We start from the raw sequence: 16,490 nt of genomic DNA, 5'->3' as shown, positions 1-16,490 counted from the left end.
GGCACAGAGTTCTGTGTTGTTGACGTCTCACGTTTCATGAGTCTGGGTGCAGGACTCAGGCTGTCTGGGCTGGCTCAGGAGGGGTGCTGGGAGGCCTGGCAGGAGGCCCAGATGGTCTCAGTCAGGCACCTGGAGGGCTTGTCTCAGCCCCAGGAACCATTAGCTCTGAGTATTAGGAGGTTTAAGGCCATCAAGATGACAGTAGTGATATCTTTGTGCTGAGAATCTGAGCATCTTTGGAGTTTTAGGAGCTTGTTTAAAAAATTCCATTAGGGCTTCCCTGGTGGCGCAGTGATTAAGAATCCGCCTGCCAATGCTGGGGACACGGGTTCGAGCCCTGGTCCGGGAAGATCCCACATGCCACAGAGCAACTAAGTCTGTGTGCCACAACTATTGAGTCTGCACTCTAGAGCCCGTTGGCCACAACTACTGAGCCCATTTGCCACAACTACTGAAGCCCATATGCCTAGAGACTGTGCTCCACAACAAGAGAAGCCACTGCAGTGAGAGGCCCGTGCACCGCAATGAAGCGTAGCCCCCGCTCGCCGCAACTAGAGAAAGCCCACGTGCAGCCACGAAGACCCCACGCAGACAAAAATAAAATAAAATAAAATAAAAAATTACATTATTGTCATACTCTTGTAACTCGAAGTGCAGTCAGTAGTTACTCAGACTTGAGGTATAAAGTTAAAATCTGGTGGCCTAGTGGTTAGGACTCTGGGCTCCCACTGCCATGACCCAGGTTCAACCCCTGGTTGCACAACTCAGATCCTGCAAGCCATGCTGCGCGGCCAAAAAAAAAAAAAAAAGTTAGAATCTGACTACATTTATACAGAGTGTTGGGATAGTGAAGGGAATTTTGAGGCTGTTTGTACTAATAGGTTTAATTTAGCAGAACTGCAGTCAGTTTTTGCAAAGGTTTGTTTGTTACATTAAAATCCAGAGTACTTAGAAAAGGATGTTACACTTGTAAGTTAAATGTTAAATATCTGAAAAATTTTGACCAAGTTTGTAAAAAGGGACCAAACTGACAGCGGACTGCTAAATTTTGTTACTTATGCTCAGGATACGCTTAGGAAGAACCAGGATTTTTTAATTTAATGAATTACTGAACCCTGGACCCCGATAACCCCCGGGACTGCGTGGGTCCGCCCCTGGCTCGGAGCCACGCCCCTGGCTCATAGCCCCGCCCACGGGCCCCCGCCCCCTCTCGGGGTCCGCCGCTAGAGGCAGAGTCGTTCGCGCACGCGCGGGCCGCGCTGCGGAAGCTTGGAGCGTCGGAACCCTTGTGTGGGTCGCGGGCCCGGCGGAGAAGTCCGTTGATGGAGCGGTCCGCGGCGCTGCGCGGAGCTCGGGACGCGGCGCCATGAGGCTCACCACGCGCGCGCTGTGCGGCGCCGCCCGGGCCGCCTGGCGGGAGAGCTTCCCCCTAGACGGTCGCGACGTGGCGCGCTGGTTCCCGGGCCACATGGCCAAGGGTGAGGTCCGGCGAGACGCGGCGGGGCCCACGCTGTTTACCCGGCTCTTCGCGGGTCGCCCGCGAGCGGGGAGGGCGGGGGTCGTAAGGCCCTTCTGCCACTCGGCTCCTGAAGCCTCAGTTTACACATCTGCTTTGGAAAAGATAAATTCCTGACGTTACTTTGGAGACTAGATGAAGTAGGGGTAGGAAAGCACTTTACAAGTTGTATTCAGCTATTCAGTCACCTCAAAACCTTTGAGACGTAGATCGAGTTTGTTGTCTTCTGCCCAAACCTCTCTGGGAGTTTCTTACCGTTCATTTGTCAAAGTTTGGCCCCAAGAAGACATGTAGGACGGGTCCAGCCCTTCCCCGTGTGACGGATTGCCACGCTCCCCCTGCTCCCGCCCCCTCTGGCGCCTGCTCTGCCAGGCTCGGTGACGGGTGCTCCGCGCGTCGGTGCTCGGGAGGGACGGGGCGCCCGCGGGGGGCGGCATGTGGGGTGAGGTGAGATGTCTGAGGATGTGCATAAATGACAGGGCTTGGCTGTGGGAGGGGAGGCTGAGGGGCGGTGTCACTGCTGAGCCGCAGAAGAGGAGCATTGTTGTGTTCCTAGTGCGGGGTGAGTTCAGTGCCTTGTGTGTGCGTCGTCCAGGGTGAGTGGCTCAGGTTGGTACCTACACCATCGTCATCTCCACACAGTATTGAGGGCCCCATGAGTCAATTAGTCAGTGTTTCTCTGCTTTATAGATAAAGACCCATAGAGGTTAAATATTCCACCTAGAGTCGCCCACTTGTGGAAGTGGTGTAGACGGATGGGCTCTGACCTCACCCTGTGATGTGCAGGTGTCCCTCAGGCAGGGACCTGAACTTTCTCTCCTCAGCCACCAGGGTTGAATTTGAAGGAGACACAGTTATTGTTTAATAGAGCACTGCACTCAGATGTATTCATTTTAGGTTGTTTATGATGGTGTGTCATTCTTGACAGTTCAACTTAAATCTTCTACCTCTCTTAAAAGGCCATGGACCCCTTTCTTCCCTTAAGCGTCCTTCTTCTGTTTTCCAGGGCTGAAGAAGATGCAGAGCAGCCTAAAGCTGGTGGACTGTATCATCGAGGTCCATGATGCCCGGATATCCTTTGGTGCTTGTGACATTGTGACTTATAATAAGCAACACATATTTGGTCTGTGTCCTGGTTCTGGCACAGAGCTCCTGAAAGTCTTGGAATTTCCTAAGTGAGGAGCTCGTTAAGGTGTCTTTTTTTATGTTAATGAGGTGATTTTGGAAAAGACCCTAAGTCACCTAAGGTGGGGAGCTGGTTGCTGGGGGAGCCAACCTTGATATGGGAGCCTTAGAACTTTCAGTCCTACCCTCTGACCTTACGGAAAGGAGAGGGGCTGGAGATTGAGTTCAGTCACCCAAGGCCAGTGATTCATTCTGTCCTGCCTGTGTAATGAAGCCGCTGTAAAAACCCAAAAGGTTGAGGGGTGGGCTGGGGACAGCTTCTGGGTTGGTGAGGTGTCGAGATGCAGGCATAGTGGCATATAGAGGGAATGGAAGCTCCGGGTCCCTTCCCCGTCCCTCGCCCTATACGTGTTTTCCATCTGGCTATTCCAGAGTTAGGTCTTCTTATAATAAGCCTGATCTAGTAAGTAAAATGTTTCTCTTAATTCCTTGAGCCAGTCTGGCAGACTGATATTGCTAGGACCCAAGGAGGGGGTCGTGGGAACCCTCCTTCCATAGCCCGTTGGTCAGACAGCATGTTGGTTGTCACCAGGTGACAACCTCGACTTGCAGTTGGTGTCTGAAGTGAGGGGTGGTAGCAGTCCTGAGCCCTTAACCTGTGGGGTCTGATGTCATCTCCAGGTAGATAGTGGCAGAACTGAGTTGAATACTAGGACACCCAGCTGGTGGTGGTGGAGGATTGCTTGGTGGTGAGGGACGTCCCCCAACCCCATTGGCATTGGGTGCAGAACTGTAGTGCAGGGGAGACCCTCCTGAGTCAAGCAGGAGGCATTCCTGGCTTGTTACCTTGTTTCTGTCTACCTCCTCTGGTCCCTGCTCTGGTCCAGTCAGCACCACAGTGGTCAGCGGCGTCACCTGTCATAATTATTGGCATTTGAAGCAGTGGTTCTCAGTCCTCGTTACGCACGAGAATTCCCCCAGGAGGCTTTTGAAAATACCGATATCTGGGCCCCTTTACAGGCCAGTGAACCAGCATCTCTGTGGGGCCCAGAAAGCTCCCCTTTGATACGCAGGTGGCATCGTTTCTCTCAGACCTCTGCCTGGCACGCCCAGGCCTTCCAACCCAGTCCAGGTGGGATATGAAACCTCCATTAAAACGTTCCTGCCAACCAGACTTTTCCCGCTGTACTTGAGGCGTGGATTGGCAAGATGTAACCATCTCGCTCAGTATACTTTTCAGAGCCTGCTTTTGTTGTACTTACCTGAGCTGTGTTTAGATTTTCCTTGTACGGCGAAGGTGTTGGCTTGAGAGTCATTGCCATCTCTAGGGTGGAGGGCGAGGGACTGTTTTCTCTGTTTCAAAGGCCTGTGGGGATTTCTCTACTGTAGGCTAAATGTATCAGTTCGTAAAATACCTCATGCCAGTCCGAAGGGCTTACTGGCAGTTATATGTCTGATTATTGAAAAACAATGAAACCTGCCCTTACTGCTCCGTGTGCTGTGATGAGAGGCCGCCTCTGCTCCTTTAGTCCCTAGACGTTCTGATTTCTCCTCCAGGTCGGCGCCGTGAGGGAGTCTGGAGGCTTTCAGCGTTATGAATTAGCACAGGCTTGGTTAACCTCTGAGGGAAGAGGGCTGTTTACGGAAAGTCCCTTTGTTGTGTGGGTGAGGACACAGCACTTGACTGGGTGCCTAGACCCAGGGCACGTTGAGGCCTTGGCCTCGTAGTAGACAAGCACCAGGTAGGGGCCGAGTGCTCACGAGATGAAGACACAGACAGACCTCCCTCCTGCCTGGGTCCGTGTCACGGGAGGTGGCACTTGGCAGTGAGCGCCAAGGGCCCCTGGCTGAGGGAAAAAGGGCCTGCCCATGGCAGTAAGGAGGCAGGTTCACTGGAGGTCTTCGTGGGAACTCCACAGGGTGGTGGTGGTGGGTGGCGGCGGTGGTCTGACATATACTAGTTAGGACTCTGTGGGAGGGACTTTTTTTGAGCCATCAGATCATTTTGGCAACTGAACAATGGTCTAGTCGTAAAACCTTCCAGTGAGCTTTGTTTTTTGCTTTTGCCACCGTCGTTCCTGTTTGAGAAGCCACTTGAGAGCCACCGCCCTGTCTGTGCTCTGCCTCTTGTCCACAGGAAGTGGCGAGGGGCCTGCAGTGGCTCCTGGCACTGGCGGGGCAGGCACGCTGGGGGGTTGGTCTTGGTGGGAGGCTGGGCTGGCCCGAGCTCGCTTGCTCCCAGACTGGGCTTCCTCTGCCCTGTCCCTTCTGAAGGTTTCCTTTCGAAGGTGGTCCAGTCTGCGTAACAAGACGAGGCAAAGTACGTTAATTGGCTGGTAAAGCGTTGAAGGAATTTTGCCTTAATTTGGCCACATCCCACTTTCAGGCCGAAACCCTCTGTTTCAGGAGACCCTTGGGCTTAAGCCTCACTTGCTCGTCCTCAACAAGATGGACCTGGCGGATCTGAAGGAGCAGCAGGTAATGCCCCGCAGGGCCTTCAGCGTGAGCGCCCCTGAGTCGGACCGGATCACTGGGCGGACGTGGTGTCAGGCCGCCCGGGCCCGCCGGCTTTAGCAAACTACCCTTTGTTTAACTCATGATCCAAGTGATCGAAGCGTGCGCCTCCTGTAGCAGGTGGCCGGGAGGTGCGGCCGGAGCCGAGCGCCCCACGTGGCGGCCACTGGACCCGCGAGGCTGTGAGCACGTGGGTCGTAGTTGCTGCTGTGAGGCCGACGTCCACGTTTTATTTCACTTTCATTCGCTAACGTTTCTGTTGCCTCATGAGGTGAGTGGTCGTCCCCCGGACAGCGCTGGCCCGGAGGCCTCCTGGTGGCTGCATTTGCCCCTGGTGTCCTCGCGGGCCGGCCCCACGGCTCCCCAGACCCCTGGCTGACCTGTGGGCTACCTGCTGCCACCGAGTGATCTGGAAGCTGGAAGGCGGGTGGCCCAAAGCAGCTAGGGGATCTCCCTGAGCCCTGCGGGACGGGGACACAGTGACCAGGCCGAGGTATGTTTCGCCTTGTCCCTGAGTAAGAGAAACGTGAAGATTCAGGAAATGTTACTTGTGAAGTGTTCTTCTCTGCTTTTCTTGCTGTTATCAAATCCTTTGTAAAGAGTAGGTGTCAGAATCTTGAAATCAAGCCCGTTTTTTTCTTTTGTGGAGCTTTTCCTCTCACAGCAGCAAGAACACGTTCCTGGTTTCTTAGTTGGCTGTGGTACGTTGAGTTATTTAAACCCCTGCCACAGGCCTGTAGCACCCGGTTTCCAGGGAGATGCAAGTGCTGAAGCCACAGGGTGCTTTGTTCATTGAGAACCTGAGCGGAAGACGTCGCCCATCAGGACCCTGCCCTTGCCGTGCAGGCTGCGCGTCTGCTCACTGAAATCCCTCCTGCCGAGCGCGCTCCGCTCTGAGAACAGAACCCCACGGGTTTCACTGCAGGGGCAGTTGTAGTTACTGGTGATCACAAGTTTTCAGCTGCTTTGCTTCGCTGAGACTTGGGTCGTATCACCCATCAGTTGTTCCTGCTCCAAAATGCTGATTTTTGTGGAGTGACGGGCACACTAGGTGGCCTGACAAGGGGACACGGGGGTGGGGGGGTCTCACCTGTGGGAGGCGGCTGGGGTGTTTGCCCCTCCTCTCAGGTGCTGCGGCCAAGGGCTTGGGGAGGAGAGGAGAGGAGAAGCCCCCAGGGTGGCCCTCCGTGTCTGCCTCTGTGGAGTGGGTGGCAGCGTCCCGTGCAAATTTGTACACTTGAAGCGCAGCTTCACGTGTGTCTGTGATACCTGACCTTAATCTGCGTCCTCATAACAAATAACATAAATGAGTAAAACTAAATGAATTAATGAACGATTTCTTTGTTCCTTTAAGTAACTCAGTAGCTGATCAAAGAGTGCAATACTGGTTGTAGAAATATCAGTCATGCGCTGATTTTGCTTCACGTTACGGCCAGTAAGTTCATATTAACCTTAGTTTACTTAGGGGCTTTTAAAGTGTTCCTTGTACTTTGTAATCGGATGGGGCTCAAAGCTTAGTTTCAGTGGAGCTCGTTGTGTGGAAGCTCGTTAGGAGGAGTGGGAGGGATGGTGCGACCAGAGACCAGCGCTGAGCAGTTCCAGTGCTGGGAGTGACTTGGAATGACCTGGTGTGGCCTCCTCTCTCTGTGTCCTCACATGGAGCCAGCCGCCCAGGGCCACCCCGGGGCCAGGCTGCCCTCCTCGGACGTCTCCTCAGGCAGCCTGTCCCTGGTGCTGCGTTGCCCCTTGCGCTGCCCGGTGGGCCCAGCCTCCTCCCTGAGTCCCTGGCCGCTGCGGCTCTGGGCTGGCGAGCAGATCTTGGGCGTTAGCGTGTGACACTGCCCATGTCTTCATTTAGTGTTTAAAATGGAAATTTCGTCTTGTCTCTTTCAGAAAATTATACAACACTTAGAAGGAGAAGGCCTAAAAAATGTCATTTTTACCAACTGTGTGAAGGATGAAAATATCAAGCAGGTGGGTTTTTTTCTGTTTTGTGCTCTAATGCTTCTGCTTAAATATGTTAAAGAAATGCCACGAATTAGGTTGTGCTTCTGTAAGAAGCACAGTGTCGGAGACGACCCGTAATTGCTTGGGTTCTGGGCACGCTCATCTCCCGGTGCCAAGGGCAGCACGGGCCTGACGGCTGATGGTGGGAAGGGAGCAGAGTCAGCCTGCGAGACACGTTCCGGGGTCATAAGGTGGAAGGGCCTGTGGAGGGTCTAGTGCCTGTTTTCCCAGTTGTATTTGAGAATTTCACCGGCTGACGTGCATCTTGTTAGCAGGTGCTGGCAGTCACAGCCGTCGCCCCATGGGGTCTGTCCTGCTGGTTCCTGGTGGAGGGACGAGGTGGGGCACAGGCGACCCCCACCTCCGCCTGCCGTAGTGCAGCCTGAACCTTGACGTGTTTGGACCTGAGCTGTCCGGTGCTGGGCGCTGGAGTGTCCACCTCCAGAAGCTAAGGGTGGCCAGTTCCCCCAGGAAAGGGCCTGTGGTCTGTTTCTTGCAGATAATCCCGAAGGTCACGGAGTTGGTTGGGAGCAGCTACCGCTATCACCGAGGAGAGGTTGGTGGTGGGCCAGTGCCAGCTGTGGGACGTCCCTCCCGCTGGGGAGCCCCAGACCCAGCTACCGAGCACAGCCTGGGGAGCCCCCTGTCCTCCGGGTCTCAGTAGGTGGGTGAGCAGGGCCGGTGCAGCGACTGTCCTTCCTGTTAAGCTGGCCTGGGCGTGTGTGGGTCTGGGGGGTCTGGCTGGGCCGCTGATCCCTGCTCTCGCACCTGCAGAACCTGGAGTACTGCATCATGGTGATTGGGGTCCCCAACGTGGGCAAGTCATCGCTCATCAACTCCCTGCGGAGGCAGCACCTCAGGAAAGGTAGTTCCCCGGGGCAGGCTCTGGTTCTTGTGCTGGGACAAACTTCAGAGCCCGAGACCCCAGCTCGTCAGGGGGTCTTTTCCCACCAGGAGGAGGTGACAGCCTGGCATGCAGTCAGCTGGTGAGACACAGTCATTCCCTTATACATTTTATACTTCATTCGCGTTCTCTTTTCAAAACTAAATGCTTAATTATAGTGTTTAGTATATGCGATGACTTTCTAAACGTTGGTAGTCTCGTCCTTTCGTTTATCTGTCTCTGACCCGCTGTGCTCAAGGTGTGTAGGAAACGTGGGGTGCGACGTCAGGCCGGGACCTGGGGAGGGGGAGCCCCAGGCCTGTGTCCTTGTCCCACGCCTCTCAACTTTTGAGACCAAGTCTGCACGAGCGTGTCCTTCGGGCGCCACCCAAAGCCCGAACAGTGCCAGACCGTCACCTCGGGCTGTTTCGCTGCCAACTGGGGAGCTGTTACAGTCAGCTGTTGTTTATTTTTCTTCAGCTGTGGCTTTAAAAGCACCGTTGGCATTGAGTCCGTTAAGTGCTGTGCAGCCGCCACACCACCCATTTCCAGATTTTTCCATCATCTCAAGCGGAAACTCTAGACATAAATGGTAGCTGCCCTCCTGAACTCCGGGGAGCCTCTGGTCTACTTCCTGTCGTGTGGACTTGACAGCTCCGGTGTCACATAACTGGAATCACAGGATTTGACCTGTGTCAGGCTTATTTCACGGAGCCTAACTCTACAGGGTCCATCCGTGTTGTAGCGTGATTCATAATTCATAATTTCCTTCCTTTTTCGGGCTGAATAATACTCTGTGGTGTGGACGGACCACATTTCGTTTATCCATCTGTGCCGACGGATGCATGTGTCCCTTTGTTCTTGTGTTGATTCAGCAGAGGGTGCAGAGTCTGCTTGGGACACACCCTGAGCTGGGCCCCAGGGCAGCCAGTGTTCAGAGCACAGGCGGCCTCTTGGTCAGGAGTGGCCCCACCGACAGGCTCTTCTGGGTGGTGTGGGGGCAGATGCTTGGGACCCGGTCTTGCAGGGAGGAAGGTGATGGCGGCGGGCAGCTCCGGTCCAGACGTCACGGCCGTTGCTTAGCAGGTGCTGGGCCACTCTCAGGGCCGGGAGACAGTTCTCTCCTGGTGTTAGGGGCCCTCCAGGTCTCCACGTGTGTCGTTGCTCATTCTGTAGCTTACCTGCCTGTGTGTTTAACAGACACTGACACCCTCTTTTATCCTGCAGGAAAAGCCACCAGGGTGGGCGGCGAGCCTGGGATCACCAGAGCTGTGATGTCCAGGATTCAGGTAGGGGCCCTCGGCTGCCAGGCCTCCACCGCCCCTTCCCTCTGCTCTGTCCGCCAAGCGCTGCCCCAGTCCTCACAGCAAGCCTGGGGGAGGGCACAGGTGCCACCGCGTCTCACAGGTGAGGGAAGCTGCCCGAGGGCACACAGGGTCAGGGCAGAGCCCGTCCTTCTGGGAGGAGGGCAGCTGCTGGGTTCCTGCTCTTATTCGTTCTCCGCATCACGCGGGAGTGGCATCCTGTGGGGTAGCTGAGAGCTGGTGGCAGTGACGACACTGGCGGGCAGGCTCTGGGGCCTCCTCAAGCCTGTGGGGCCCAGCAGAGGGCCTGGCGGGAGGGGCTGCTTGAGGCTGCTCGAGCGGCTGGCCGACTGCCCTCTGTGCCCACAGGTGTGTGAGCGGCCGCTGATGTTCCTGCTGGACACCCCTGGGGTGCTGGCTCCCCGGATCCAAAGCGTGGAGACAGGCCTGAAGCTGGCCTTGTGTGGTGAGCCAGCCCCCCACAATAGGCCCCCAGGCCCCCAGGCTGGGCGCCTCGTGCCAGCCTTGGCCTGGCTGCCATAGAGATGTCCAGAGCTGTGGTGCAGGACGTCTCGGGCAGCGTGTGTGGTCCTGGCTCACAGGTGACACACTCTGCACCCTCTGACCCCACCAGTCCTCCTGGCCTGCCCTGGAGGGGCGCCCTCCTCCTGTTTAACAGGTGGGGCGGGCCTGGTGGGGGCAGGTCAGGCCACGGCTTGGCCTCCTCAGCGGCACGTGTGTGCGCTCACCCTTGCTGCCTGTTCCCAGGAACCGTGCTGGACCACCTGGTGGGCGAGGAGACCCTGGCTGACTACCTTCTCTACACCCTCAACAGGCGCCAGCTCTTGGGGTGAGTGTGGGAAGGCGGGCCCTTCCTCTCCCATCCCAGACAAACGTGACTGAAAAAACAGAACCGTTAAAGTACTGTAGATAGATAGCGTGCAGTCCTTTGAAGTGTACAGTTTAATAGACGTGTGAAAGCGTTCCACAGTCCAGAAAACCCCCCCAGTTCTTATGCTGCTTTGTAGCCCCTCCTTCCCGCCCCTTCCTGCCCCATCTGCTTCCCATCACCTAGAATCTCACGAGTGGAGCCACATGGTGCGGACTCCCTGCTCAGCCCCGTCGTCTCGGGATTCATCCGTGTTCTAACACTGGTCACCACTGGGAGGTTTCATTGTGCAGACATCTGGTTGGTTCGTTCTTGCTGCTGAGGACGGTGTGAGCGCCGGTGTCCCGTGGGGCCTCAGAGCTGTCCTTTATCACAGGGGTCCCCAACCCCCAGGGGACCCGGTACCGGTCTGTGGCCTGTTAGGAACCGGGCCGCACAGCGGGCGATGAGCGGCGCGTGAGCGAGTGAAGCTTCCTCTGCCGCTCCCCGTCGCTCCCTGTCGCTCGCGTTACCACCTGAGCCACCCCATCTCCCCCCAACCCCGTCCGTGGAAAAACTCTCTTCCACGAAACCGGTCCCTGGTGCCAAAAAGGTTGGGGACCGCTGCTTTATCACCTTGAGGGCATCAGGCACAGGTTATTGACTGTCCCCAAAGAAGCAGCTTTTGGTTTCATTGACTTTCTGTGTTCTCTTTCTTCCTGGTTGCTGTTGGTTGATTGCTGTTCGGTCCCTGTTCCTTCCTTGTTTCCGTGTTCCTGACTCTCTTCCTGTTTGTGCTGCCCGTGGGGAGACGGGCTCTCCCACCACCGCCTGGGCTGCTCTCTTCCCCGCTGTCCTGGCAGCAGCTGCTTCATGAGTTTCCAGGCTCCGTTGTCGGGGGTGGAAAGCGTCAGGAGGTCATTGGGTTCTTCTGGTGGTTTGAGGACGTGACCCCCTTTATCCTTCGAGAGTCTCTGTGTGCTCATCTTTCCTGTCGCGTTGCTTTGAGCTTGTGCGTCTTTACTTTTAAAATGTGTTTATCGGCTGCTTGTAGTTGGGCCTTGCTTTGTACGCAGTCTGACCGTTTCTGCTTTTATTTTGGGTAGCCCATTTCCATCTGAGGTGGTCACTGACGTTAGGTTTCCATCTGTCATCTTGCCATCTGTCCCAGCTATTCTTTGTTCTTTTTTCCTCTCTCTCTCTGGCCTGTTTTATGATTCCCCTTTGTCAGCTTGTTACCTGTAGCTTTGGAGGAGGTAGCTTTAGGGTTTGTAGAACACTTTTCGGGGGTGTTAATGCCGAGTGTGGTGTGAGGGCCCTTCCGCTCTCCTCACCCTCACCTCTGGGCCGGTCTCGTCACACCTTTTGCTTTTATGTAGCAGACGTGCTGCCGAGCTTTGTTTATGCACAGATGTAAGTGGAGGCTCGATCTCGGCAGTTTCCTCTGAGCCTCGCCAGTCACGGCTCCTTGTCTGTGTGTGGACCCGCCCTCCCTCTGGGGCCATCTTCCTGCCCGAGGGTTTCCTGTGACGCTCACAGTGACGCAGGCTGCTGTTTGTCCGAAGATGTGCTCATTTCACCTTAGTTTTTGAAGGGCGTTTGCCCTGCGTGTAGTTTCTAGATGGACGGATTTCCTCAGTCCCGCAGAGCGGCTGTTGTTTCTGATGAGAAGTCTGTCTGTCTGTCTTTGTTCTCTGTATTCATGGCCCTCTGGCTGCTGTTAAGATTTCTCTTTATCAAGTTTTTGAGCAATTTATGGCGCTGGGCCTTCATGTGGTTTTCTGCATGTTTCTTGTGCTTTTAGTTCCTCGGGCTCTCGCATCTGTGGTTGTGTAGTTTGTATCACATTCGGATGATCTCTGGCCATTCTTCCTCTCTCCCAGGACTCCACCACCCAGGCACTGGCCGCGGGTGCCGCCGGCTCAGCAGTGCTGGCTCTCCAGTCCCCTCACCCTCTCTTCTGCAGATCTGACCTGCTTTAATCCCGAGTGTGTGTTTTCACAGTGCTCTCCTCTAGATACTGGGTTTGGATCATTTTTTGTTTACTATCTTCTGCGTGTTTTCTTAACTTTGTAACCACGGGAACGCAGTTCTAATAACTGATTCAACGTCTGGGAATTCTACCATCTGGGGCAGTTTCAGGTAATTGGTTTTCTCCTTGTAATGGCTCTGTTTTCCTGCTGTGTGTGCCTGACAGCTTTTGACGGGGGGCAGGCACGTGAATCGGACCTTTCTGGTGACAGGTGTCTTTATATTCCTGTTCTGGGACCGTTATTTGGAAACACTTTGGTCCTTTTGGACCTTCCTCTTACAGTTTGTCAGGTGGGCCTGGAACAATTCCCAGGGCGTCCCGCCCCCTCCCCAGCCTGTGGATCTTGGGTTCCGTCTGTCCCGGCTGCTCCCCTCCTGCCTCTTGGGTGGCTCTTCCTGGCCTCTGGCCTTGGGAAACTTGCTCTGCTGACCATCTGAGGGTGGCTGGCTGCCAGTTTCCCGAGCCCTCTCCCTGGGCAGTTCTGCCCTGTCTGACTCGCCTGCAGCCGGCAGCTGCCCTGGTCCCCAGCGCCGTCTCTCCGCTCCGGGCTCCCCGGGGCCCCTCCCTGCACTCCTCCTTCCCATGGCTACACTCTTTGTGGCCTGATGTCTGGGCCTTGAAAACCATTGTTGTGTGAAGTTTTGGTTGTTTCTTCCTTTTTTGTTATTCCAGGTGGCGAGTAGACCCAGTCCCTGTTAGCCCATTTGCATGGAAGTGGGATTTGACATATGTGGGTTTTTTTGGGTTTTGGTTTTTTTTGGCTGCATGTGGCTAAGCGTGTGGGATCTTGGTTCCCCAGTCAGGGATTGAACCCGTGCCCCCTGCACTGGAAGCACGGAGTCTTAACCACTGGACCGCCAGGGAAGTCCTGGAAGTAGAATTTGAAATGTCACGTTTTGCTTGATGTTCGAGGCATTCAGTTTGGACCTCTGCTGTCCTCGGTGTTTCTGGGAAGCGTGACAGCCGACTCCCTGCGGGTGGCAGGTCTTGGGCGTGTGTGGGTGGGAGTCTTCCTTGCCTTCGATCTCTTGGGGACAGAGGGGCCTGCGCAGCTGCTGCTCTGGGAAGTTTGATTTTGGACGCGCATTCCTCGGGGTTGTCGTTCCGAGACCGGCTCCGATGCTCACGTGGGGTCCAGGCGCGAGGCCTGAGGCCCGTCCGGCCTCCCCCACTCTGCAGCTGCAGTTCACATTGCAGCCCTGCCTGCCCGGCGGGCGGTGAGGGGGAGGGGCCAGCGCAGGTGCTGGTCCAGGGGTCCTGGCCCCGGGGCTCAGGGAGGCACGTGTCCGTGGAAGACGCTGGTCTCCTTTGGCCTCTCAGCCTCTGATGTGCCGCACCCATCCCGTGCTGGCTCTTCCCCCCAGGCCCAGAGCACCAGTCAGTGGGGAATACCACCGTCCATCTCCGGCCAGCCGCCTAGAGGCACCAAGGCAGCCTCGGCAGCAAACTGAGTGTGTGCCAGTGGCCGGGCTGCCATCGTGGGAGGCCAGCTCAGGGCCAGGGGATGACACCGCTGGGAGCAGCAGCCTTTCTGACCGCCGCCCCAGGACCCCGGTGGGGGAGGGGGTCTCGGGCAGCTGGTCGTGGCCACGCGGAAGGCAGGTGTCGGTGAGGCCCCCAGGTCCACGTGGCGGTCACCCGCACCCACGAGGGGTCATTGGTGGAGCTGCTGACCATCGCCCTGTGTGCAGGTACGTGCAGCACTATGGCCTGGGTGAGGCCTGCGACGACATCGCCAGTGTGCTAAAGCGTGTGGCCGTGAAGCTGAGGAAGACCCAGAAGGTGAAGGTGCTGACGGGCACTGGTGAGACCTGGTGGCCCCAGGCTGGGCTCGGGGGGCGGAGCTTCTGGGGGAGGGGCTCTCGGTCTGGGCTGGGGCTGGGGCAGGGTGTGTGGGGCGGCCCCACCCTCTTCCTGTGGCTTCTGGAGGCTCCGGCTTCCCAAATGTGCAAGGCAGGCGCCCACCTGAACGGGCCTGAGGTGGGTGGGCTAGAGCTCCTGAGTGGGGCTCCGTCCTTACTGGGCCCTCCTGCTTTCCCCAGGTGACGTCAACGTTGTCCAGCCCAACTACCCTGCGGCCGCCCGAGACTTCCTGCGGGCCTTCCGCAGCGGGGTGCTGGGCCCCGTGATGCTGGACCGGGACCTCCTGCAGGGCCCCCCTGCGGCGGAGCCCTGACTAGTCCAGCAGGAGGGCCTCGCGGCTCCACGGCCAGGGGTGGGCACCCGGGAGTCCCCTGTCCACAGGCTCCTTGCTGGTCACTGTATACTCCCCGGTCTCTGCTCTAGGAAGGAGGCCATGCCCTCCTGCTGCACAGCCCAGCCCCTGGTTACAGGGGACTGAGCCTGGGTGTGGACATCAGGGCAGTGGACGTCCCTGGGTTCCTGGCGGGGGGAGGAAACTCACTCATGTTCAGTATCTCCTAAATATTCTCTTGAGGAGAAGCTGGTGTTTTCTCAGAAGGAGTTGAAAGTGTAATCTGTAATTTTAAAATTAAAAGGCCTGTCTCTGTGGTTGGCCCTTTCGTTGTGCACCTGTGCAGCCCCTTGGGCCCCTCACCAAGGAAAAGCGGAACGCGAACCACTTAGTACCCAAGGCTCTTGTGTAAGAATCCCGACACGGAGTCCTGGGTCCTGCAATAAGAAACAGTCTCATTGGCAACAGAGTGTTTATTTCACTACTAAAACGTGCACACACACACGGACAAGAGGTCCCAAGTAGCCGTGGCAGAACCCAAGGACCACCTGTCCCCTCGGTGGCCGGGGCCGCTCTGCTCACAACCCAGCTACACACAGGCCGGTGTGGTCAGCGGAGACCCTAGGCCTCCCCACCGCCTCCCAGCACCTTCCAGCTAGTGAGACAGCAGGACTTTTTCCCGGAGGCGGTGCTCAGCATTGCTGTGGTCGCACCTGAAGGGGTGCAGGAACATGACCACCAGCTTGCATTCTGGAGAGGCCGGAGGGGGGAAGGGGTGGGGATTGGGTAGGCTGCACCTGGTCAGCAGCCCCGGCCCTTCCTGTAGGCGCCCCTCTAGGTCCTGCCGCCCCGTGTGGCTGCCCCACACCCAGCGCACCTGCCAAGTCTCCTGAGACACCCACCGGCCTCCTGCCGGAACCCTTACCCATAGGGGTGGGAAGCATTCAGAGACTCGCAGCTGTGCCAGACGCCAGATGCCGCTGGAGTCGGGCTGGTGTGTGGAAAAGCTTGACGAGTGTGCTGGCGGCTCACGCTGCAGAGGCACGTGAAGGTCTGGGCCAGCCACAGTCCAGGTCCGGGTGGGTCTCTGAGGCTGAGCACAGCCTGGCCGGGCCCATCAGGGAGAACTGAGTCAACCGAGGGGCCGCCCTGATGGGTCCCCCTGTTCAAGATTTTAAAACGGTCACGCTGCCTCTGAGGCCCCAGCCAGGGCTTGGCCACGACCTGTTGGTCTTTGGGAGCGTCGAGCTTGGTTCGGGAGGACAGAGCGCATCTGGGCGCCGCACCCAAGAATGCTGGCAGTGTGGACACAGGAGGCTGCAGGGAGCTGCGTCCTGCAGCGGAGCGCCTGGGTCTTCGGAGGAAAGTGCTTGGTCCAGGTCCCGCGGATAATCTGGAGACCTTCAGTGTAACCAGAGCCGAGTGCCAGCTGTGAGAGAGCAGAGGTGGCACGGCTCCTGGGAGATGCTGATCTTGGCACTGGCGTCCATCAGCTGAGTCCAAAGGCCCTGCAGCCCAGGGGCAGGCGAGGGCAGATTCTGGAGGCAGCCCTGCCGGGGAGGCTCCTGCTGAGCACAGGAGAGCCTGAGCCGGAAGCCAGACCCCGGAGCCGTCCTTCTGAGGGACAAGAGGCTATTCAAGCCACAGGACATGTGAAAGAGCTGGGGCCCCAGGCTGAGCTCACGGCCAGTGGACCAGGCTGGCGGCTTGAGGGAAAGGCACCTGAGAGGTGAAGGGCTGGCCTTCCGCACGGGTGTTGAGTGCCAGCCGCAAACCCTTGTCAGGACGCGCCCTGTGGTTTCTTCAGAAGCCGCTCTGGCCTCGCTCTGACAGCCCTCGGGGTGTGGAGGAAGCTCAGCTTCTGGGCTTTCTTCTGCTGGACAGGTGCCCTCACATCTGGTGGCACTTGCTGGGCACCGGGCCCTGCCTTGTGGCCATGCCGGCCGTGGGTCTGACTGGAGCCCCGGCCCCTCCGGTCCACCTCGCCCTCAGCTTCCGAGGGGCTGCCTGCCACAGCTGCCGTCCCCGAGTACAGGCGGGGCTCTTA

The 16,490-nt window shown here is 57.2% G+C and overlaps 1 protein-coding gene across 13 annotated transcripts in view; it reads left to right on the top strand.

The window, feature by feature from the left end:
- Positions 1–14,758, top strand: part of LOC115839881 (mitochondrial ribosome-associated GTPase 1) — a 31,971-nt gene extending 17,213 nt beyond the window's left edge. For 11 of the 13 annotated variants that reach the window (XM_060286681.1, XM_060286676.1, XM_070043925.1 and 8 more), the window contains 10 exons: positions 2,523–2,589; positions 5,017–5,119; positions 7,049–7,129; positions 7,662–7,718; positions 7,937–8,027; positions 9,273–9,334; positions 9,719–9,815; positions 10,118–10,199; positions 13,941–14,053; positions 14,292–14,758. In XM_060286681.1, the coding sequence (XP_060142664.1) occupies positions 2,523–2,589; positions 5,017–5,119; positions 7,049–7,129; positions 7,662–7,718; positions 7,937–8,027; positions 9,273–9,334; positions 9,719–9,815; positions 10,118–10,199; positions 13,941–14,053; positions 14,292–14,425 (887 nt within the window). In that variant the 3' untranslated portion in view covers positions 14,426–14,758. Of the gene's footprint in view, positions 1–1,272; positions 1,479–2,522; positions 2,590–5,016; positions 5,120–7,048; positions 7,130–7,661; positions 7,719–7,936; positions 8,149–9,272; positions 9,335–9,718; positions 9,816–10,117; positions 10,200–13,940; positions 14,054–14,291 lie in introns of those variants that run through there. The other 2 variants (XM_060286688.1, XR_011376808.1) reach the window with 2 other exon arrangements.
- Positions 14,759–16,490: the final 1,732 nt, after the last annotated feature.

This window comes from Globicephala melas, chromosome 16 (assembly GCF_963455315.2).
Source record: "Globicephala melas chromosome 16, mGloMel1.2, whole genome shotgun sequence".
NCBI classification, from domain to species: domain Eukaryota; kingdom Metazoa; phylum Chordata; class Mammalia; order Artiodactyla; family Delphinidae; genus Globicephala; species Globicephala melas.
Note: the sequence above shows the minus strand (reverse complement) of the source record. Positions and strands in the feature narration are given on the sequence as shown.